At 43.4% G+C, this 25098-nt stretch overlaps 1 protein-coding gene across 2 annotated transcripts in view; it reads left to right on the top strand.

Annotated features, from left to right (window-relative positions):
• Positions 1 to 25098, top strand: part of RAD50 (RAD50 double strand break repair protein) — a 463790-nt gene that overhangs the window by 17218 nt on the left and 421474 nt on the right. For both annotated transcript variants that reach the window (XM_073620674.1, XM_073620673.1), the window contains exon 3: positions 19814 to 19897. In XM_073620674.1, the coding sequence (XP_073476775.1) occupies positions 19814 to 19897 (84 nt within the window). The remainder of the gene's footprint in view (positions 1 to 19813; positions 19898 to 25098) is intronic.

Raw genomic sequence — 25098 nt, 5'->3', positions numbered from 1 at the left:
AGCAGCTGAAAAAAGCATAAATATGAACGTTAAATGAACTGTAGTGCATTTCTGCAAAAATCACCAAAAACACATGGGTGGGAACCAGGCCTAAGATGATGGAGTTAAAAAAAAAAAAAAATTAGCCCTTCATTTTTTTACTGTGCAACATTGAAAGTAATATTTACAGTGGAGATTGTTTGCTCTTTTTGTACTATATAGGGCTAATTTTAGCTTTTTTAACCCCATTATGTTACTGGCCGATTAATCGATTATGAAAATAGTAAGCGATTTAATTTCATAATCGATTAGTTGTCGATTAATCGATTAGTTGTTTCGGCCCTAATTTAAATACCTGTAACTACTTGGCACTGATTAATTGGAACACACAATTGGTTTGGTGGGCTCATTAAGCCTTGAAATTCATAGACAGGTGCATCCAATCATGAGAAAAAGTATTTAAGGTGGCCAATTGCAAGTTGTTCTCTTTGACTCTCCTCTGAAGAGTGGCAACATGGGGGGCCTCAAAACAACTCTCAAATGACCTGAAAACAAAGATTGTTCTACATTATGGTTTAGGGGAAGGCTACACAAAGTTATCGCAGAGATATAAGCTGTCAGTGTCCACTGGGAGGAAATGGAAGACCAGAGGCACAGTTCTTGTTAAGGCCGGAAGTGGCAGGCCACATAAAATATTACAGAGGCAAAGGCGAAGGATGGTGAGAACGGTCAAAGACCTACAACATCAACTTGCTGCAAATGGTGTCGCTGTGCATCCTTCAACAATTCAGTGCACTTTCCACAGGGAGAAGCTGTATGGGAGAGTGATGCGAAAGAAGCCTTTTCTGCACACACGCCACAAACGGAATCGCTTGAGGTATGCAAATGCACATTTGTACAAGCCAGCCTCCTTTTGGAATAAGGTGCTGTGGACTGATGAAACAAAGATTGAGTTATTTGGTCATGACAAGGGGCGTTATGCATGGCGGCAAAAAAACGCAGCATTCCAAGAAAAACACTTGCTACCCACAGTAAACTTTGGTGGAGGTTCCATCATGCTGTGGGGCTGTGTGGCCAGTGCCGGTACTGGGAATCTGGTTAACCACTTCCCGCCCGGCCTATAGCAGATTGACGGCCGGGTGGTGGTTCAGTTATCCTGACTGGGTGTCATATGACGTCCAGCAGGATAACCTGCCGCTGCGTGCCCGTGGAGCCGCGCATCGCGGCGAGCGGTGTGTCAGTATGACACACCAATCTTGGTAAAGAGCTTCTGGCGGAGGCTCTTTACCATGTGATCAGCCGTGTCCAATCACGGCTGATCATGATGTCAATAGGAAAAGCCGTTGATCGGCTTTTCCTCACTTGCGTCTGACAGACGCGAGTAGAGGAGATCCGATCGGCAGCTCTCCTGATTGTTTATCAGTGCAGCCCCCCCTCGGATGCCAGTACTAGACCTCCAGGGAAGGGGGCAACATGTGGATGGCCAGGTATGTACCCCATGGCCATCCACATGTGCCTAGTCTGTGCCAATCAGTGCCCACAAATGGGCACTGATTGGCACCATTATATTTCAGTGATGCCAAGCAATGACACCCATTAGTGTCATCAGTGCCACCCATCAGTGTCCATCGGTGCCACCCATAAGTACCCATCAATGCCACCTACGAGTGCCCATCAGTGCTGCATATCAGTGCCACCTATCAGTGCCCATCAGTGCCACATCATTGGTGCCACCTCATCGGTGCCCATCAGTGCCGCCGTATGGGTGCCCGTCATTGAAGAAGAAAATGTACTTATTTACAAAAATTTTTAACAGAAACAAAGAAAAACTTGTTTTTTTCCAAAATTTTTGGTCTTTTTTTATTTGTTGCGCAAAAAATAAAAACCACAAAGGTGATGAAATACCACCAAAAGAAAGCTCTATTTGTGGGAACAAAATGATAAAAAATTTGTTTGGGTACAGTGTTGCATGACCGCGCAATTGTCCTTCAAATTGCGACAGGGCTGAAAGCTGAAAATTGGCCTGGGCAGGAAGGTGTCTAAGTGCCTGGTATTGAAGTGGTTAAAGTTGAGGGTCGCAAAGTTTTTGTTCATGTTTTTTCTTATGTTCTGTTTTTTGTATCTGCTCCACATTTTTGGTGGTCGTGTGTTTGTGGTGTCACCCTCGGTACTGCACGGTTGGCAGACTGGGGGACACTCAAAAACGGGCTCCACCAAAACGTAATGTTTCTAGGTGGGTAAATGTTTTTCTTCAGCATACTGTATGGCTCTGTGTGCCTCTGGACTTCACCTGTGCTCCTGGGCCTCCATCTTGTGGCAAATTTCTGAATTACAGTCATATCCTTGTATATTAGAATCATCTCCTGAAATGTCAGGGGTTTGAATTCAAAATACAAGAGAGCTTTGGTGCTGAAATTTTTACAGGCCCAACATCCCCACATAATGTTTTTATAGGAAACTCATTTACTAGGCAACAAAATTCTGGCCATGAAACGTCCCTGGATGCGCAGAGCCATACATGCCACATATTCGTCTTATGCTAGAGGTGTGTCTATCTTGTTGCATAAGTCCTTACTTTGCTCCATAGAAACGGTGATTACAGATCCTGGGGGCAGATACTTAGTAGTAATAATTGAAGTTTATTCCCGCAGGTTGGCCCTGGTAAATGTGTATATATTCCCCCTCCTTTTACAGGGAATATCCTGTACGAGGTGTTGGAGAAATTGGCATCTCATGCTCCATTCCAGTTACTGTTGGCTGGAGATTTCAATAATATCCTTAACTATACGTTGGACATGTCCAATCCACACAGGACTCCAAACCACGACTTGTCGCATTGGGCGGAAGCTGCGGGTCTCTCACAGAGATCTGGCGGTGGAAGCATCCCACGGACAGATGCTACTCATATTTTGTCCTCGGTACATGCTTCGTCCTCCAGAATAGACCTGGCGTTCGCCAATGGGACATCATTGCCGCTGGTGGCTGGGGCGTCCTATCTTCCAGGGGGCATATCGGATCACACCCCACTTCAGATTACCTTGCAATTAGGCTCCCAGAGCTCAAGGAGAGTTTGGCGTTTGTCTCCTAGATGTATTGGGGAACCCACTGCTGTGGAGGAGATGCTGAAACCGCACATTGATACATTTTGGCAGATTAACGAAGGATCAGCTACGGTACACACTGAGTGGGAGGTCTTCAAAGCCACCACTCGGGGGGTATACATATCAGCCAAAAAAGCACTGAGAACAGAGCAGAATAGTGTGGAAAAACAACTCCAGGACAAGGAATAAGAATGCGCTAAGGCACATGCTGATTCACCTTCTCCTGACACGTTGACTCAGTTGCAGTTCGCAAGGAAGAATTTGTCTCTCCATTATCAGGATTTGACTACTTGCCAGCTGCCAAAGAGTGCAGCGAGAGTTTTTGAAAAAGGAGATAAAAATGGAAAACTATTAGCTCTCCTGACGACAGGGGACACGTTCCCGACAGTAGTTCCCTGCATAATGTCTCCGTCCGGACAACTATTGAGAGACGGGGAGGACATAGTACAGGAGTTTGTATCCTTCTATAGGTCTCTGTACTCCCCTATAGATTCCAATGACACTGGTGACCTTAGGGACACATTAGGGATCCTATAGTTGCCCGAGCTGTCGGAGGAATCTAGCAGTTTTCTGGATGCTGTGTTCAGGGAGGTAGTATCCACAATAGGGTAATTTCCTAGTGGTAAGGCTCCTGGACCTGACGGCCTGCCAATTGAGTGGTACCGCCATTACACAGAGACCCTGGCACCCAGACTGCTGCAATTATACACAGACTGTTTTCAGAAGGGAAGCCTCCCCCTCTCCTTTTGAGGCTCATATTGTATTATTGGCTAAGCCAGATAAAGACCCACTGCAGTGTTTGTCATATAGGCCCATCTCTTTATTAAATATGGACTTTAAAATACTGACCAAACTGTTAGCTACTAGACTTATGTTGGTCTTGCAGCAGGTTATTTCCCCTGACCACACAGGTTTTATGCCCAAAAAGGCCACGGATATTAATTTGCGCAGGGTTTTCACCCACACTCAGTTGGGCCCAGATATTTCTAGTGGTGGAATACTGGTCTTTCTAGATCTGGAAAAGGCCTTTTGATTCCGTGGATTGAAATTACATGAGGGTGGTACTGGAGGTATTAGGTTTTGGTCCTCAGTTCAGGAAGTGGGTCGACATTCTATATCATTGCTCCACAGCAGCCATAAAGTTAAACAATATGTTATCCAAATTTTTTCCAATATATAGGGGCACTCAAGGATGCCCTTTATCTCCAAGTCTTTTCTCTATCATGATCGAACCCTTGGCAGTGGCCTTGCGAGCCTCTGAGGAGGTACAAGAGATAACGGTGGGAAGCTTGACTGAAAAAATGGCACTGTATGGCGATGATATGATTTTTTTTTTTTTGTGAGACTCCAAGAATTCCCTGTCGGCAGCTTTGGACACCCTAAATTCCTTTGCTCACTTTTCGGGTCTGGAAGTCAACTGGGGAAAATCCCAGATTCTCTCACTCAGGACGCCATCCCCCAGATGCGAGATTCCCGCAGATTGTCCCTTGCAGAGGGTAGAGGTGATCAAATATCTGGGGTTACATATCTCCAACTCCGTATCAGACTTTATTGCTTTGGATGTTGATCCACTTTTGACTAAACTAAAATCCAGACTACAGGCATGGCAGAATCTACCTCTGACACTCATAGGTAGGGTGAACTTAGTGAAAATGAAATTTTTACCTCTGTTTTTATATATATTTCAGAATTCCCCTGTTTGGATACCGAGATATATATTCAAAAGAATAGATCAGCTCATAACGAATTTCCTGTGGCAGGGGCGACACCTCAGAATTAAACTCTGGGTGTTACAACTGCCGTGGAAACAAGGAGGATTGGCGGTCCTGGACTTTCACAGATATTTCTTAGCAGGTCCGCTAATATGCGTACATAGGTGGTTTACTATGCCTGTGCCTGAGGATGACATTGCCAATACACTAGAGGTGGCTGTTGTTGGTTCGTATGAGGCACTGACACATCTCCCATATCGGGGTGTCAGGGCTCTGTATAGACTCATGATATCCATGCGTGCAGCCAGTAGGGCATGAGTAGCAGTGACCGAGATAGGTAGCGCTTCTGAGATTTCTCCTCACACACCACTTTGGAAGAATCCTAAATTAACACACTTTTACGAGCACCCTGATCCAATCATCTGGACTAAATTTGGTATTAAGACGCTGAAAGACATAGTGGGTGGTGGGAAACTTCTACATTTTGACACACTGAAAACTAAGTTTAATCTTCCCAACACTCACTTCCGTTATCTTCAGCTCAGACATGCATACAGTGCCCAATTTGGAGATATTGGTATTACCCTGAAAATGAGTGTTGTTGAGTCTTTGCTGAGGGAGGACACTTTGGACAAGGCCCTGTCTACAATATATAAACAGTTCGTTGAGGGAGGAGATCTCCTTGCAAAGTGTAGGGCAGTTTGGAGTGAGGTGTTCCCCCAGATGGATGGGGATGACTGGGACGATGTATGGGACTAAGAATGAGCTCCAGCGTGTTCGCATGCTGAACGTGCCGAGCCCGCCATGAAGTTGGGACGACGCATCGCTAATCACAGGTAGGGAGACATTTCCCGATCTCTGCAGCCGCACATCGGGAAATGTCTCACTGATTGTGATTAGCGCTGCGCCGTGCCGACTTCCTGGCGGGCTTGGCACGTTCAGCATGCGAACACGCCGGAGCTCATCCTTATATGGGACATTAATTTTACTAAATTGGTCTCTGCTAGAGACCAACTCATTCAATTTAAAAGCATATATCTTACTCCAGCTAGATTGGCTGAGATGTTCCCTACCCGGTTGCCTGATTGCTGGTGGTGCAGTTCCCTCACTGCTGATTTTATGCATATCTTTTGGAATTGCTCGAACATTCAAATATTTTGGAAGGGGGTCACAGAATGTATAGCAGAAGTAACTGCCATTCCTATACAGCCCACAATAGAGGTGTGCCTTTTGGGACTGGTGGACAATCTAGCCCCAAAAAGAGTGACTCTCTTTGCTTACGATCCTAATCTATTACGCTAGGAAAATGATAGTGTTATCATGGAAAAAGCCTAATCCTCCATCTGTATCAGCGTGGAAGGGTGTGGTTAATAGGGCTGCACCTTTATACAAGGCTACATACATTAGCAGGGGCATACCACAAAAATTTGATAAAGTGTGGGGCAGTTGGAGGAATAGGGAAACTACGGTGGCGGATTGAATGATACCTAATAGAATGCACCTGCAGTGGGTTTTAACAATTATGTAACTATCTGACATATCTAAATGTACCAATGACTGTTATTGAAAAAAGGTGGCCGCATTATTATTATTATTATTATTATTATTATTATTATTATTATTATTATTTTGATTTTTTCACTGAGCGAGGGTCTGGAAGGAGGAGGAGAGATTCAATGCTGAAGAAATGTAAATAGTTTCTTTTTGTGTGTGACCCATTGGGTCTTGTATATACAATATACCTGTTATGTTAAAAGGTAATAAATAAAACTTAAAAAAAAAAAAAAAAAGGTTGAGGGTCCCATGGATTCCACTCAATATCAGCAAATTCTTGAGAATAATGTTGAGGAATCGGTCACAAAGTTGAAGTTACGCCGGGGCTGGATACTTCAACAAGGCAAAGCACTGCTCAAAATCTACTCGGGCATATATGCAGAGGAACAAGTACAATGTTCTGGAATGGCCATCCCAGTCCCCAGACCTGAATATCATTGAACATCTGTGGGGTGATTTGAAGCGGGCTGTCCATGCTCGGCAACCATCAAACCTAACTGAACTGGAGATGTTTTGTAAGGAGGAATGGTCCAAAATACATTCATCCAGAATCCAGACACTCATTACAGGCTATAGGAAGCGTCTAGAGGCTGTTATTTCTGCTAAAGGAGGCTCTACTAAATATTGATGTGATTTTTCTGTTGGGGTGCCCGAATTTATGCACCTGTCTAATTTCGTTTTGATGCATAGTGCGCATTTTCTGTTAATCCAATAAACCTCATTTCACTACTGAAGTAGTACTGTGTCCTTCAGTTATTTGATAGATCAAAATGAAATTGCTGATCCAAACACCCAAATATTTATAAATGACAATCATGGAAATTGTCAAGGGTTCCTAAACTTTTGCATACACCTGTATATGTATATACATAATCTCACAAATGTGAGTAGACTCCTCAAATTTTATTCTATCTTTTCATGTGACAACACTGAAGAAATTACACTTTTGCTACAATTTAAAGTAGTGAGTGTACAGCTTGTATAACGGTGTAAATTTGCTGTCCCTCAAAATAACTCAACACACACCCATTAATGTCTAAACCGCTGGCAACAAAAGTGAGTACACCCCTAAGTGAAAATGTCCAAATTGGGACCAAAGTTTTAATATTTTGTGTGGCCACCATTATTTTCCAGCACTGCCTTAACCCTCTTGGGCATGGAGTTCACCAGAGCTTCACAGATTGTCGCCGGAGTCCTCTTCCACTCCTCCATGACGACATCACTGAGCTGGTGGATGTTAGAGACCTTACGCTCCTCCACCTTCTGTTTGTGGATGCCCCACAGATGCTCAGTAGGGTTTAGGTCTGGAGACATGCTTGGCCAGTCCATCACCTTTACCCTCAGCTTCTTTAGCAATACACTGGTCATCTTGGAGGTGTGTTTGGGGTCAATATCATGTCGGAATAATGCTTTGCTTCAGTATGTCACGGAACATGTTGGTATTCATGGTTCCCTCAATGAACTGTAGCTCCCCAGACCATGACACACCCACCACCATGCTTTACTGTAGGCAAGACACGCTTGTCTTTGTACTCCTCACCTGGTTGCTGCCACACATGCTTGACACCATCTGAACCAAATAAACAAGGTTTATCTTGGTCTCATCAGACCACAGGACATGGATTACTGGAACCATGGCCTTAGTCTGCTTGTCTTCAGCAAATTGTTTGCGGGCTTTCTTGTGCATCATATTTAGAAGAGGCTTCCTTCTGGGACGACAGCCATGCAAACCAATTTGAAACAGTGTGCGGTGTATGGTCTGAGCACTGACAGGCTGAACCCCCACCCCTTCAACCTCTGCAGCAATGCTGGCAGCACTCATACGTCTGTTTCCCAAAGACAACCTCTGGATATGACACGGAGCACGTGCACTCAACTTCTTTAGTCGACCATGGCAAGGTCTGTTCTGAGTGGAACCTGTCCTGTTAAATGGTCTTGGCCACTGTGCTGCAGCTCAGTTTCAGGGTCTTGGCAATTTTCTTATAGCCTAGGCCATCTTCATGTAGAGCAACAATTCTTTTTTCAGATCCTCAGAGTTCTTTGCCATGAGGTGCCATTGGTTGTGTTAAACCTGTGAAAGGTTCTATGCTAGACAAGGTCACCAGCCTTGAACAGTCACCTCTCCAAGTGAAAACTATGAGTAAACTACCTAAGATCCCACAAGTCATATGGGCAGCAATATTAAGAGCCAAATGCTAGCCTAGGCCCAGCTGCAGGAGAGGACTTTGGGAGAATGTCCTGAGGCTTACACCAAGATAAGCAAATCACCACATGTCTAGCAATAGATTTAACATGAAGTGGTAGACCCCACTGTTATCAAGCTGTGATAGGCAGTTTGAAGCTGGATGGCAAAACACATTCCTTGGGAACAGGTGATCCTGATCTAGTAGATCCCTTGGAGCAACTGTCCAGCGCCCCTTTAGTTTGGAGTACCACAACTGACTGGGATGCTTTCCATTCCAAACATGCGAGACAAACAAGGGAAGAAAATACTGAAAGTCACAGGAGCATCCTACCAGAGGACCACTGCACCTGAGCCAAAATTGCCTAGCCTTTATGTTGACCTCAGGGGTCCCGTAATCAACCTCTGAAGTTGCCTACCTGGGACACACTTTCAGGAATAACTCCAGGGGTAGAGATCAATCTCACAGGTTTAGGCACTGCTGTCAGATGCAGTCTGCCTGCCAAGATCTATACCTGGAATGCTCATGCCTGACTTTTTGCCAAGGATACCAATCTAGCCTTTTGCTACTGTAAAACTCTGAATCCACCTGAAAGTTTAAGTACACCACCTTTATGGCATTGTCTGCTTGGATCCAGATTATATAAAACAGCCCAGAACTTCTGGATTTTACCTTGGAAAAGACAACCTACCCCCTTGATATCAAGGGCGTCCAGGTCTTTTACCCAGAATGATCCACTGTCTGGGGTGTCTTTCCATGGTGATTCCTTAACAGGTAGAGAAGACTTCCTTACTCTAGAGCCAGACCCCTGAGTCTCAGCAATAGGAAAATCACCTGACCAAAGCTGCGTCAACTTGTCCCTCGAAGAACAGAAGCCTATAGAAGCCTGGGGTGAAACCAGGCCAAAGGAATTGCCTCACATGAGGCTACCCTCAGTTCTAGGCTTCTCCTACACAAGTGGAGATACAGATCGCTCCTGGTACAGACAGCTTGAATCTGAGACTAGAATGTGTAAAGTTATCAATGAAAAAGCACTCTGTTCAGAGCTGTGAGTAGGGCCATCCAGACATTCCCAAAATGAGATGGTTCCAGTGACGATCTCTGAACCTAACCAAATTACTGGAATATCTGGAGGACCATGTCAGGTTGCTTGATAGAACCTGCACCAATAATTCTCCATCTAAGGATCTCTCTATGAGAATATTTAAAGAAGGCATTGAGGCTAGTACTAGGTCCAGCATCCTAATACATGAGGTGCTGACCAATAGACAAGGAGCAGGATCCCAGAATGGTAGTGCATGGGTCCAAAAGCAAGGCACAGAAATACTTAAGGGATGTTGCGCGTTTCAGAGTGCGACCCCGAGTGCAGGACCCAATCCAACTTCAACAGTCTCTGGATCAAAGTTGCATCAAAGTCGCATCAAGGTAGTGCAGGAACACCATCAATGTCGCTGCTACTTTAACCGCTTCCCTACCCGGCCATAGACAAATGACGTCCACAGATGGGATCTCCCATCCTGGGTGGACGTCATATGACGGCCTCGGGTTCCCGGCCGCCTAGGGGGGCGCGCGCGCCCGCCGCGTTGCTCGGGACCCGGTGCGTGTGCCCGGCGGACCCGGTGCGCGTGCCCCACGATTGCCCGTTAACCGGGCCGGACTGTGGATCTCTGTGTGTAAACGCAGAGATCCACGTCCTGTCAGCTCAGAGGAGAGCGATCTGTGTTCCCAGAACAGAGGAACACTGATTGGTCTCCTCCCCTTGTGCGTCCCCTCCCCCTACAGTTAGAAGCATTCCCTAGGAAACACATTTAACCCCTCCCTGCCCCCTAGTGGTTAACCCCTTCACTGCCTGTCACATTTACACAGTAATCAATGCAATTTTAAATGTGAATGGTCCCAAAAATGTGTCAAAAGTGTCCGATGTGTCCGCCATAATGTCGTAGTCACGAAAAAAAATTGCAATCGCCGCTTTTACAAGTAAAAATAAATAAATAATTAAAAAAAAAAAAAAATGCCATAAATCTATCCCGTATTTTATAGACGCTATAACTTTTGCGCAAACCAATCAATATACGCTTATTGCGATATATATATTTTTTTTTTTTACCAAAAATATGTAGAATACGTATCGGCCGAAACTGAGGAAAATTGTTTTTTTTTTTTTTTTTTTTTTAAAAATTGGGATATTTATTATAGCAAAAAGTAAAAAATATTGTGTTTTTTCAAAATTGTCGCTCTTCTTTTGTTTATAGCGCAAAAAATAAAAACTGCAGAGGTGATCAAATACCACCAAAAGAAAGCTCTATTTGTGGGGGGAAAAAAGGACGTCAATTTTGTTTAGGTACAACGTCGCACGACCGCGCAATTGTCGTTTAAAGTGCGACAGCGCTGAAAACTAAAAATTGGTCTGGGAAGGAAGGGGGTGAAAATGCCCGGTATTGAACCGGTTAAATCTCAGACTGTAACGGGTGCCACTGAGACCAATGGGCTGTGACCTGTCATGTGACCCTGCGTCCAAAATCGCACCAGTGGAAACAGAGCCCAAAACTTTAAGATGCGTACCAGATAATGCCACCAAGGGCTTTTTGGATAGTGAACCTTTTGCCACTACAATTAGGAAAGAAACACCTTGACCCAGAAAACCTTTAGAGGATATGCAGAGACCACAAATGGAGAAAAGACGCTTTTATTAAAGGGAGTTATAAACCCTTGTTTAAAAAAAAAAAACAGAAAAAAACAAACATGTCATACTTACCTCCACTGTGCAGTTTGTTTTGCAAAGAGTGGCCCCGATCCTCCTGTTCTGGGTTCCCTCAGCGGCGCTGGGGGCTCCTCCCCGCATCGAGTGTCCACGTTGGAGAAGCGCTCTCCTTGGTGAGCACCCCTGCGGGCGCGCTCCTGAGTCTTGCATCTGTGTCCATTCACACAGAATGCAGGACGCGGTCCTGCCCCCTAGCGCTGCATCATTGGATTTGATTGACAGCAGCGGGAGCCAATGGTTGTGCTGCTATCAATCTAACCAATCAGGACACAAGACACCAGCTAGTGCTGGTGTGCTCGTTTCCGGCCGGAGTAAGATAAAACGGGGGCTCGGGGGGGGTCTGCAGCACCACAGGTTTTTCACCTTAATGCATTACAACCCCTTTAACAATTAGAAGGAGAAAGACCTTGCAATTTGTACTCTTGCCTTCTTCTGCTAGTAATGACAAGTGTTCAACTTCAGCCACATCTCTAATGCTGTTGACCTGGACTGTCTCAAAGAGAACCTGTCCCTGGAAGACCATGCAGGCTACTTCTTCTGACTGAGGAAATGCTTGTAGCAAGTTTCTTGAAAATGTAAAAAAAGAAAATTTCTCCTGTGCTTGTGAAGGCGTTGTTGGTATAAAGTGGTAGTACTTACAAAAGAGGAAAAATGGAAGCTGGTCATGCGTGTCCCACTGCCTAAACTGACCAGGGGCGGTCCGAAGAAGGCCAAGTGGAAAAAAGAGGTGGAAGGCGTTTGATCTAATGTTTGGATCAAGATAATACAATTTATTCATATACAAAATACTGTAGATAAATGCATATACAAAAAGTTTCTACATATTCAGCTTTTATGAATATGTAGAAACCTTTTTTATATGCATTTATCTATTTTGTATATGAATAAATTGTATTGTCTTGATCCAAGCGTTAGATCACGTGCCTTCCACCTCTTTTTTTCCACTTGTAGCAAGTTTCTTACCTAGAGCCTGCTCTGGTTTCTTACCTAGAGCCTGCTCTGGTTTCTTACCTAGAGCCTGCTCTGGTTTCTTACCTAGAGCCTGCTCTGGTTTCTTACCTAGAGCCTGCTCTGGTTTCTTACCTAGAGCCTGCTCTGGTTTCTTACCTAGAGCCTGCTCTGGTTTCTTACCTAGAGCCTGCTCTGGTTTCTTACCTAGAGCCTGCTCTGGTTTCTTACCTAGAGCCTGCTCTGGTTTCTTACCTAGAGCCTGCTCTGGTTTCTTACCTAGAGCCTGCTCTGGTTTCTTACCTAGAGCCTGCTCTGGTTTCTTAACTAGAGCCTGCTCTGGTTTCTTAACTAGAGCCTGCTCTGGTTTCTTAACTAGAGCCTGCTCTGGTTTCTTAACTAGAGCCTGCTCTGGTTTCTTAACTAGAGCCTGCTCTGGTTTCTTAACTAGAGCCTGCTCTGGTTTCTTAACTAGAGCCTGCTCTGGTTTCTTAACTAGAGCCTGCTCTGGTTTCTTAACTAGAGCCTGCTCTGGTTTCTTAACTAGAGCCTGCTCTGGTTTCTTAACTAGAGCCTGCTCTGGTTTCTTAACTAGAGCCTGCTCTGGTTTCTTAACTAGAGCCTGCTCTGGTTTCTTAACTAGAGCCTGCTCTGGTTTCTTAACTAGAGCCTGCTCTGGTTTCTTAACTAGAGCCTGCTCTGGTTTCTTAACTAGAGCCTGCTCTGGTTTCTTAACTAGAGCCTGCTCTGGTTTCTTAACTAGAGCCTGCTCTGGTTTCTTAACTAGAGCCTGCTCTGGTTTCTTAACTAGAGCCTGCTCTGGTTTCTTACCTTATCCCTTTGATTCTTCTCCCCCATGGTAAACTTACCTACCTTTTTAAAGAGAATGACCAACAGAGACAAAAAGCCTTAGGCTGAACATAAAGTACCAGCTTATCCTGTTCTTCCTTGCAAGCAGTTGACCTTCTCTCTGCTGAGGGAGGCTTTATGCAGTTGGTAGCAACAGTATTGGAATGCAGCTTGAGGTATTCTCAATAACTTGGATATGGTAACTTCACCCAGTCCCACAGATATTCTTTGCAACTATGAATAGTGGGCGGGAGAGCTTCTGTCTACCCCTTTAAGGCAATCTTGGCACACTCCATCTTGTAAAGGCAACTTCATCCAAGCTCACAGCAATCCTTTGCGGCTAAGAATAATGGGATGGAAGAGCTTCTGTCATCCTCTTTAAAGCTAGCTTGACACGTTATTTATTCTGTAAATGCAGCTTCACCCAGGATTCACAGCAATTCCTTGCGGCTGAGCATAATCAGCTGGAGAGCTTCTGTCTGCCTTTTTAAAGGTGGTCCTGACACACTCTTTAGGCCATAGTGTTGGCGTTGGCAGTATGGAAGAGAATTTTCTCTACCTTGGACTGACTTTCTGGTGCTCCTCTCACGCATATTCCTGTCAGTGGGACAGGCTGGGCTCCTTAGCCAAGGGAGAGGTCAATGCACCTGAATTCATTCTTTTAGTAGCAAAACACCTACCTGGTCTGATGACCCTTACCTATGGAAACTGTGTGGATCTTTGTTATGCAGTGAGCTCATAGTGCAGGGCAGCTGGAACACTGACGTTTAGTCGGGTATAATAACAATGCCACACTGAGGCAGCAGGAAATGGCTCTTGATGCAGGGTTTGCGGCTATGGGCATGCTGGCATGCAATCCTAGCATGTGAATGCCCTATCTGTAAGCTGCTGGGTCTTTAAGCCCATGTTCCTCAACTCTTCTGCTTGCCCTCCCACTCCTGGCAAATGTCTCACCTTGCCCACTTCCAAGATGGCTTCCAGGTAGTCCTGACCAACTCCAAGATGGCCACTGGGGGAGTTTTTGCCCAAACCAAAGAATGACCCCCATGTGAGCTCTAGCAACTTCACCTGTTCATCATAATGCATTATGCTCTTGAATGTAGATGCTTAGCTTTCTCTTCCACAATTGCCACTAGAATGCATACAGGAACACAGTGCAGCGGCAGCTCATCCGAGAGGAGATGTAACACACAACTTCTGAGGCCGTTCACAGATAAATTCCAAAAAATGAGCAAACATACTTATCTTGAAAATACGGTGTCACAGATCAATTAGTCCACTGACTTCTGGGAGGCAGGCTCCAGACACGGACAGAGTGGTGCAGCGCTGGATTAATAACACAGTGAATAAATGTGTGATTATGCACATATAAATTAATTGGACCAGGAAATAGTGTTTAAAACATTAAATTAATCTATAATGATAAAAAAAGACCCACAAGTGATAATGGCTAGTGAAAAAGCTATACCATACAAAGCGTGTCGGTGATGAAAAAAACACAAATACAAATGTATAAAACAAAGTTCATAAATGAGATGATTTTGAAGAAATAAATCCGCAGATAAACCAATGTATAGTTCGAAGTTGTGTGATCCACCGCTAATACACCCCGCCACCAGATGATAAAAATTGGAGGCTTACCAGAGAGCCTGCGACCGCCCTTACTCAGGGGGGTCAAAAACAGACTTAGTAGTGGAGGGTAGACTCCTGGGGATGTTCCACACTAGATTCCATGGGTTGTCATGCCGGTCTCCTTCTCAGGCAGCTAATCGGCAGTAACCAGGGCACCAATGCAGGGGTACCCTGATGACGTCAGTTGTGACGAAACGGCCGTAGGGTCACAAAACAAGCACGTATCGCGCATGCGCAATCTCATTTTAAACGGCGAAGGCGTTTTTATTCTTGTTGCCTTGCTGTAATTGTTTTTAAACGACTTTTTTTACTTAATAAACCAATTGGTCAAAGTTTGTCTACACTACTGGAGTCCCCTTCTCTTTTTTTGGGATCTGTGGTTCACCTCTCTTGACCTTTTTGGGAAGAAGGATTGGAAGCGTCCCTGGGAGCATTTCCCCTGCATTGGTGCCCTGGTTACTGCTGATTAGCTGCCTGAGAAGGAGACCAGCATGACAACCCATGGAATCTAGCGTGGAACATCCCCAGGAGTCTACCCTGCACTACTAAGCCTGTTTTTGACCCATGGACAAAAAACAAAAACAAAAAAAGACCAACAATTTTGATAAAATAAAAAAAAAAAAAATGCTTTACGTTCTGCTATAAAGCATTTCCAATTAAAAAAAAAAATGAAAAAAATCTAATTTCTTCATAAATTTAGGCCAATATGTATTCAGCTACAAATCCCAATAAGCGTATATTTATCTGTTTGCGCAAAGGTTATAGCATCTACAAACTATGGGATAGATTTAGGGACCTTTTTTTTTTTTTTTTTTTTTTCACTAGGTGGCAAACATCGATTTTCAGCGGGACTGCGACATTGGGCGGACAAATTGACATGTTTTGGGGACCAGTGACACCAATACAGGGATCAGTGCTAAAATAAAAAAAAAAAAAAAAAAACTGACACTGTATGACACTGGCAAAAAAGGGGTTAACATCAGGGGCAATCAAAGGGTTAAAGTGTGGTGCTGCGCTAATCCCAATGAGATTGGCGCATATTGGCTCTGTGCTCGTGAGCGTCTTATAGTGCACCAAAATAGGCTTTACAAATATAACAAATATCACTTTTATTACAACATAAAATACAGTACTCACATTAAACATTAAAAACCGGGTGGAGATCCGACGAGCGGCGAGCTCGTAATGCAAATAACAGTCCTGTTATTGTTACTGTTATTGTTACTGTTATTTGCATTACGAGCTCGCCGCTCGTCGGATCTCCACCCGGTTTTTAATGTTTAATGTGAGTACTGTATTTTATGTTGTAATAAAAGTGATACGCTTCCATGCAATACTATACTATTGTGGGCTTCCTTTCTTAATCTATCTGGGTGACCCCGGGACACTACTTGGAAAGACCAGACGCCCCTACAATAGAAGCGATCAGGATAGGACCATATTTCCACCATCCTCCATTACAGAGTATACCTAGGGTCTCTACAAAGGCTGCCATGCCTCTGATTGGCTAAACGAGATTACCCCATTACCTTCAGGTAAGGGGCCACTGCCCACTAATGTGCACACTGTTGCATGAAGACTGACCACCACTGTCACCCATGTTTAGCACCCATGTTTAGCACGGAAGTCAATACACGTTTTATGGACTTTTGATTGATTGCTTTTCGCCACAAGGAGCACTGCAGCTGTTAATATTTTGCACGCAGTTTTGCATGCATGTTTATGAACTTTTAGCACTTAGTCACATTTAACTTGCACTGGATGCACTTTGGCTATATATGCACTTATGAATGTGTAGATTTATATTGTTTTTAGCTAGTTGGCGATTGGTGATAGTTTTAGCCAGCTGCTATTTTTACCGTAGCTATATGCACCCATACATTTATGTTTGCTACTGTGATATTTAAGCACTAACAACTTTGCACGTTATATTTACTATTATTTATTGTGTATTTATTACGATTTCCTTGACCATACACACTATCAGCACTCAAGGACACATTTGTTATATGAGGTTATCTTTTTATTGTTATATTTGTAAAGCCTATTTTGGTGCACTATAAGACGCTCACGAGCACAGAGCCAATATGCGCCAATCTCATTGGGATTAGCGCAGCACCACACTTTACTCCATTTTGTTTTAACTGGGGACAGGCTGTACCCCATTCGGTGTATGCTGCTTTTCCCTGTGTTTATTGAGATTGGGTGTCCCTCCTCCTCTCTCCCCAACCCCGTTCACGATAGCGCAGGAATACCCCACAATTATCTTAAATCAAAGGGTTAACTGTTCCCTTCCCTGTGTGTGCTTTCTAACTGTAGGGGGAGTGCTTTGACTAAAGGAAAACAGAGATCCATGTCTCTGATTAGCAGAAACATGAGATCTCCACTTTCCTTTCTGGCAGAACAGCGGTGTGACAGACTCACCCGGGATAGAGGCTTTTGGAGGGGACGGAATGTGAGCCTCTTGCCTACAGATTATGGGCCCTGGCATTTGGGGTACCCTTGAGGTGTTGTTACTTTGGCTTCGGGTCCTTGTCCCCCAGGACACACAGACTCTGGGGACACTATATTTACTATAGTAGCAATAGTGACTGAGTCATACTGTTGGGACTCATACATTGTTATCAAGATGCTAATGTCATCAACTCCACTCACCTGTCTGTCAGCTATAATGTGTTTAATGTAAATGAGTTTAGTCTGGCTTACCACTGGTTCTAAGGGTATTCAACTCATTGTTGTTTGTTCTAATTAACCCTGTGTTGATGTTTATGGTAATGTGTGTTGAAAAGTCAGTGAGCTAGGAGACGTAGTCACCTAGGCTGTATAAAGAATTAGATAATTAGCTCATGTTAGGTTACAATTGTATTGTTAGAGGAGGTTCCAACGGCATATAAAGTCTTGTAATTAATTTTGATTCTAAATAAAAACAGTTCAGTTCATGTTGGCATCTAAGCAAGTGTGGCCTTGTTTTGTGCTTGGAAGCATTTGGAATATCTGATATCTGTATCCAGACTACAAGGAAGTGGTATACTGACGGAAGCACTCAAGTGGAGTGAGGGACGTTCCGTGACAGGCGGTCTGCCTTGTTTACATAGGCAGACCGCCGTTCTGCCTCTATACGAATGATCGCCGGGTGCGCTGATTTGCTCCCGCTGTGTCTAATCGGAGCGGGGCTCTGGCAGCGTGCCTGATGACCGATAATGAGAATCACGTACAGGTACGTGATTTTGCGATAAAGGGCCGCCCTACCGCAGTAAATACGTCTTTAAGCGGTTAAGATAACACAGGAAGTGAGCATGAGCGTACACAATGTCTTTGAATTTCTGGCAGGATCAACAGTTGTTTTTGCACTTATCAAACATATAACAAAATGCTTCCAATGGTGTATTAACTAGTTGAGGACACTGGATATGCTACAGATACCCAAAAAAAATCAAAGTACAGAGGACATGTGTAGCAAGCCAAGTATTCCTGCCCTGCTGCTGTATTCCTTAGGCCTCATTCACAGGAGGCGGACTCCGTTTCCATGGAGCCCGTCTCGGTCCGCCAGCTCAGCGGGAGATCTCTCCGTTGATCTCCGCTGAGCCGGCGGATGACAGGTCCCTCTCTGCTCACTGAGCGGGGAAGGGCTTGTCAGGCGCCGCTGCTGCCTATGGAGGGATCGGATGAAAACGGACAGCATGTCCGTTTTCATCAGATCTCACCCGATCCGAACCGCCAGCGACGGATCTGGACGTAGGGCCATCCGTCTGCTTTCAGCGGATCGGACCGGGTCGGATGTCAGCGGACATGTCTCCGCTGACATCCGACGCTCAATAGGCTAACATGGAGCGCCCGTTCAGGTCCGCCGTCAAAACTGACAGGCGGACCTGAACGGTCCGATCGTGTGAAAGGGGCCTTACTCCCTACTAGGCAGCAATTATCTGTTCTTAATAAAGCTGTGAGTTGCTCTGTGAACACAGATACAAAGTAACATTGTTATGTTTGTATCTATTCTGTTTCATTCATCTGCAGATCAAAAGGATGAGCAAATGTCGGTTGAAGTCTAATTCCAGGTATGGTGTTACTTTTAATAGTCATTTGGGCAAAGCTAGTCCTAACAGACTATTTTCATTTACTGAGAAATGTAGCTACTGTCAGTGCTGTATAAACTGTGTGCTGTATATACAATATACAGTGCTGTGTTCTGGCAGTAGTATGAGGGCTTCATTCTCAGAAGAAAATCTAGCCGGCCTAAGTGCTGCTCAGTCATTCACACAAAGCCTTGCATTTTTATGAATTGAATACAAGGTTTACTTTGATTAAATGAGGTTAAGATTGTGACTTCAGAGGAAGCCGTGTATTCATTCATAAAAAGCAAGGCTTGCTCTGAATAGCTGAGCAGTGCTTAGCCTGACTCGATTTTGTTCTCGCAGCAGACAGGAAGCCCCTGTAACACTGCCAGAACACAGCACTGCATACTGTATAGTTTGAACAGTGCTGACAGCAGCCACATTCCTTAGTAATGGAAATAGTTATTTTGGACCAGCTTGACCCAAACAAACTAAAGTAGCACAAAAACTACAGTTGGGCTTTAAAGCATCATGACAACTAAAAAAAAAAAAAAAAAAAAAGTTTTTTTTATATATCTTTTTTTTCTAAGTTTTGCAGATTAATATCATAAAAAAAAAATCAAGCAGAAACTTCTGACAAGGGAAAATTTCCTCTACTATAGGTTTTGCATACAGGGCAACAAACGACACCATGTAACTACATGATCAATGCACATATTATGTAGGTGAAAACACAAGGTGTAGGTATGAAGGTTTATAATGCCTTTAACCTGTTGGCACCCACTTAACACATGTGTGAGGGCAAAAGTGTAGGTTTTTAAGACCTATGAGCTTATTGCAGAATAAACAGGCCCTTAGCAGAAATGTAAAACTTGCTCTCGTTCTTAGGGGGTGTAAAGGTGTAAGAAGTGAAATACTTAAAATGACCAAAAAGAAACCAATAGATTTAGTTAATTGTTGCAATTTACATACACTTTAAATCCTTTTTGCTTTCAATTAAAATGTTCTATTTAATAACTGTTTTTTTTTTTTTCTTTTGCAGACTATTATTGAGTGCCTCAAGTATATCACAACGGGTGATTTTCCACCTGGGTCTAAAGGAAACACTTTTGTCCATGATCCAAAGGTATTGCTCGTTTTCACACTATGGTGCTTACATTTGCTAAGCTTGCAATCACAGAGACTTTCATAGACTACTGTTCGTAAGCCTTTTGTGAAAACATTTGGCAATTTCATAACAGGCGACTTTGCAAAATAAACCAAATGAACCACAAAGGTTTTCTGTAAAGGCCTCATTCATACAGGGCATATCAATGTGTACACCCATTTGAGGGCTGTCTTTGTCCACACAGGATGCCCGGGTGTTCTGTGCATCCGCATGCAGGCAATTCTATTTATGTCAATTGGGATGTGGCGGCTCCACGAACACAGCTGCTGGTCCCAATTTGACATCCATGCAGGTACGGGTTTGTGTCCCTGAATACAGACAGTGTGCCCATGTGAAGGAGGCCTTAATCAGATGGTAGTAGTAAGGTAATTAAAGTTCAATAGTGAAATGGTGTCCTAGAGGTTTTCATTTACATTTCTCAAATTATTCATACTTTCATACACCATATACTAAAGTTATTTAGTAGATTTGTATCATTATGTGTGGTGCAACAATTCTCCCCGGTCTGTCATCATGCATTCTTTATGCTAGTTTTTACCTGCACAATTTCTTGCACTTGTGCTTTTGCTGCATTTTTGCCAGGAGTGTAACTCCCACTAGTGTGCATAGAGCCTTCAACTCATCTCGTTATATGTGTAGTTTCTCTTACTTTCATTGAAGGACACAGCTTACCGTTAATCTTGATCATAGGTCCTCCTATACCTTTGGATGTGCTGTTGGTGATCCTGAAGTCATATGTGTCCCAGGAGCAGGATCATTTGTGACTCCAGGACCGCTGACAGTGCATCCAAAGGTATCCAAGGACCTATGGTCAAGATTAACCACTTGCCTACTGGGCACTTTTACTCCCTACCTGCCCGCCCAGGCCAATTGTCAACACTGTCACACTTTGAATGACAATTGCGCAGTCATGTAACACTGTACCCATATGATTTTTTTTTCACACAAATAGAGCTTTCTTTTGGTGGTATTTAATTAATCGCCACTGTTTTATTTTTTATTTTTTGATAAATAAACAAAGAAAGACAGAAAATTTTGAAAAAAAAAGTTATTTATAGTTTGTTATCAAATTTAGCAAACATGTATTTCTTTATCGTACATCATGGGACACAGAGCCTAAGTATTTACTTAATTATGGGCCACCTTCAGGTGTTGACACTGGTATACCCAATTAAGGAAGTTCACTCCCTATATAACCTCTCCTCATTCCAGGAGCACATCAGTTTTTCCGCCAGTGTCTAAGGTGTTGGTCACGCATGAAGATGTGCTCTGAGGAGCTCCAGGAGGGATCCATGCTGGATTTAGAAAACCTCCACAACCGGATCTATCCACGCCACAGGATGGTACCTGGGCCTCGCATAGAAGAACGTGATTTTGCCTGTAACGCCTCTTTGAGGGCTGGACTCTAGGAACCAGGACTCTTTTTGGTCTTGCTACATTACCTAAAGTTATCCTGAGGGGTGCTATAAAGGTCCAAAGAAGTGGAACCTCTGTTAAGGGACCCGGTCTTTGAAGGTTTACGAACGCTGCCCGCCGTGAGGGGTGAAGTTTGGATCTGTCTGTTTTAGTATCCTGCAACGAGGAAAAGTTAAGAGAAAAGCTTAGGAACTGCAAAGTCCACCTATGCCTTTTCTTCCATATGTAACATTGTAATGCCTTAACGTCTCCTCTAGAGGGAGTAAGGATACACATACCCTTTTCAGCAGTTCTGTGTCCAGCTACAACAGCGTGGTGTGTCCTAGTAGCAGGAAGTATTATTCCTCTCCCCCCAATTGGGGAAACTGAGGGGCTGGGGGTACATGTACAGTGCAAGGTACATTACATCCTATCTGTAATCAGTTTAAGCAGTGTTACATGACTCAGTGTTACATGACTCAGTGTGACAGCACTAAAGGCTGATTCACACTTGTAGTAAGCCTCAACTGCTAAAGAACCCCCTGTCCGCCCCCCCTCCCCCTCGAGGGGTGCGGGGCGGCTTTCTTTTATAAATATAAACATTTTTTTTTTCCAAAATCATTTTTATTAAATGTTTTCATATACAAGGAAGGAAACCTATTGTTGCAGAACACATAACATGTGTACATGTATACATCTAGAAGTAAACAGTGGGGTATAGTCTGTTAGTCCATGCACAGTAGAACTCGGAGGAGAAACCAAGGAAGGAAGTACATTACTTACTCACACTTAGGATTTCAACCAAAACTTCCAGGCAATGGTGAATTTAGCAAGAGTGTTGTGTTTTAAGGCAGAAGTGTATTCATAATCTTTGAGCAAGCTTATTTGATGTTTAACATCAGAAACTTTTGGAATTAAAGAGATTCCCCATTTGCGCATCATGAGTAACCTAGCAGCAAATAGAATATTCATCGTTATGGTTCTGAATTCGTACGGGAAGGATTCTAGTCCTATACTGCGAATAGTTAGGGATGGAGTAGGTTTAGTGATAATCCCAGTGATATCTGAGATTAAAGAGAATACTTTTCTCCAAAATGTTTGAATGTGTGGACATTCCCAGAGATGGTGGAGTTTTTGCGATAGTTCCCAATAATTAATACAGGTGGATGCTTTGTGGTTGTAATGTATGGCTGAACGCCATTGGGAATCTGAGAAAGAGGCCTGTAGATCCCTTTCCCATCTTTTGTAAGTTGATGTCTTAGTGAACTTGTCTTTGTTTTGTAAGAGATTGTACATTAGGGTTATTCCTTTTGCTTTGGGGGAGTTTAAAGTCCAGAAGGACCATGCCTTGGTAGGAATTATGACTGATGGGGCAGGATTTTTTTTCAGGTAGGAGGCTATACGTTTATAGGTGTATGAACCTTGCGATGGTATTAGGTATCTAGTTTTAAGGGTTTGGAATGGAAGGAGTTGATCATTAGGTATTAGTTCTTTCAGTGGAAGGCTTTTTGCTTTTTATGTTTGACCAGTGTTTGAGAGACAGATCAGGAAGTAAGAAGTTGAATACCTCCACAGGGGGATATACTGATTGGGTGTGTTCTGTTAGGGATGTGTTTTGGAATAGAAAGTGCCATGCCTCAACTGCGGCTGCTATCGTTGGGTGATCTTTTTTTTTGGGTTTTATGTGAGTTTTCTGAGCTAGCAGAAGAGAGCTTACATTGCCTTCAGGTACAAATGACTGCTCGATAAATTGCCATTGTTTGTGAAACAGAGGCGTAAACCAATGTCTGATTTGATCCAGTATATTACAGCCATGTAGTAATCTTTTGTGTCTGGGAAGCTCATAACTCCTGCAATTTTGTGTTTTACAATAGTGGCATAAGAACAATGAGGTTTCTTACCTTGTCATATAGACGCGCTCAGTAATCTTTTAATAGCTTGGAAAAGAGATTTGGGGACCTGTATTGGTAGAGCTCTATATAGGTACAAGAGTTTCGGACGGGTGATCACTTTAAAAGCTGCTGCTCTACCAGCCCAGGAGAGATAATGTTTGCTTAGTTCCTAAAGTTCTTTCCTGCAAGTGTGGAGAAATGGCAGGTAGTTGCAACTATATAAGTTTGAGGATGGAGATGTCAAGGATATGCCTAAATAAGGCATTGAGGAGTATACCCATTGAAAAGCAACTGTAGATTGTAGACGCAATTTGGTAGATTTAGCAATATGAACGACAAGGACATTGGATTTGGAATCATTTACCTTGTAAAAAGAACATGCATTTAAGGTATTTAAGATTTCCTATACCTTTACCAGAGAAGAGGCCGGATCAGTCAAAGTGAGAATTATGTCATCCGCAAATAGTGTGATTTTAAATTCTTGACCTTTAATTTTGATTCCTGAAATGGAGTTTGAGGATTGCATTTTTTGAGCCGGGGGTTCCATCATTAGTGTGAAAATCAGTGGAGACAGGGGGCATCCCTATCTTATTCCATTGTTGATGATAAAAGGGTCTGAAAAGACCCCATCTGAGAGAACTCAAGCGTTGGGGTTAGAATACAAGGCTAGAATGGCTGATAATATGTTTCCTCGAAATTCAAATTTGGCGAGAGTGTGTTTCAAACAACCCCAGTGAATCCTATAAAATGCCTTTTCGGCGTCTAAGGTAATGAATAGAGTTGGTATAATATGTTCAGTAAAATGTAGGAGATTTAGTATTTTTCGTGTGGCATCTGGGGCTTGTCTGCATAGCGTGAACCCTACTTGGTTGGGGGGTATGATGTGGGGCATTCTGGGGGTTAATTTCTGAGCTATTAATCTGGCATACAATTTGAGGTCAGTGTTTAATAGAGAGATGGGGAGGAAATTTGGGGGGGGGTATCCGGCTCCTTCCCTGGTTTGGGCAAGGTTACAATATTGGCAGAGAGCATTTAATTTGGGAATTGACCAGAGGACACAGCAGCGCTGAACATATCACAGATATGGGGGGGTTAAGGTTTTGTTGAATAATTTGTAATATTCAGCAGAGAAGCCGTCCGGGCCTAGGGCTTTACCGTTGGGAAGTGTGGAAATAGCTTGGGAGATTTCTTGTATGGAGAATGGAGCGTTGAGGGTTATCAGTTGTTCAGAGGAATTTTGGGAAGATTCATTGATTGTAGAAAGTCTGATATATCAGAATCCATGGTTTGTATTATGTTGGGGTCATCTGTTAAGTTATATCGTGTGCGATAATACGAAGCAAACGCATTAGCTATATCTTTGGGGTGATACACTTTGTCTCCGGTAGAGGGATGTAGGATATGCGGAATTTTATTTTTGTTACGCCTTTGTTTGATTTGGTTTGCTAACAGTTTACCAGCTTTATTACCAGCTGTGTAGAAAGAAGATCGTATTTTTAATAGTGACTTGGCGTGTTTGGCATTTAAGAAGGTTTTAAGATCATTTCTGGCCATAAACATTTTATCACTATTGAAGTGCGTGGGGGATACTTTATTTATCTTTTCTAAATGTTCAATTTTATTGAGTAGTTCTGTCAGCTACTGTGTCCTTTGGCGCCTTGTTTGTGCATTCAGTTGAATTAGAACACCGCGAATAAACGCTTTGTGGGCTGTCCATAATGTAGCAGGATTGCTAGCTGTAGGCACATTAATGGCAAAGTATTCTGTCAGAAGTTTTTGTATAAATGTCGTATTAGCAGGTTTAGACATGAGGTATGGATCATTTCTCCAGTTGGTGGCAAATGAGTGAGATGACTTGTCTCCTATACATAT

Source organism: Aquarana catesbeiana, linkage group LG03 (assembly GCF_042186555.1).
Source record: "Aquarana catesbeiana isolate 2022-GZ linkage group LG03, ASM4218655v1, whole genome shotgun sequence".
NCBI lineage: Eukaryota > Metazoa > Chordata > Amphibia > Anura > Ranidae > Aquarana > Aquarana catesbeiana.
The sequence above is the reverse complement of the archived record's forward strand: the minus strand, read 5'-3'. Positions and strand labels throughout refer to the sequence as shown.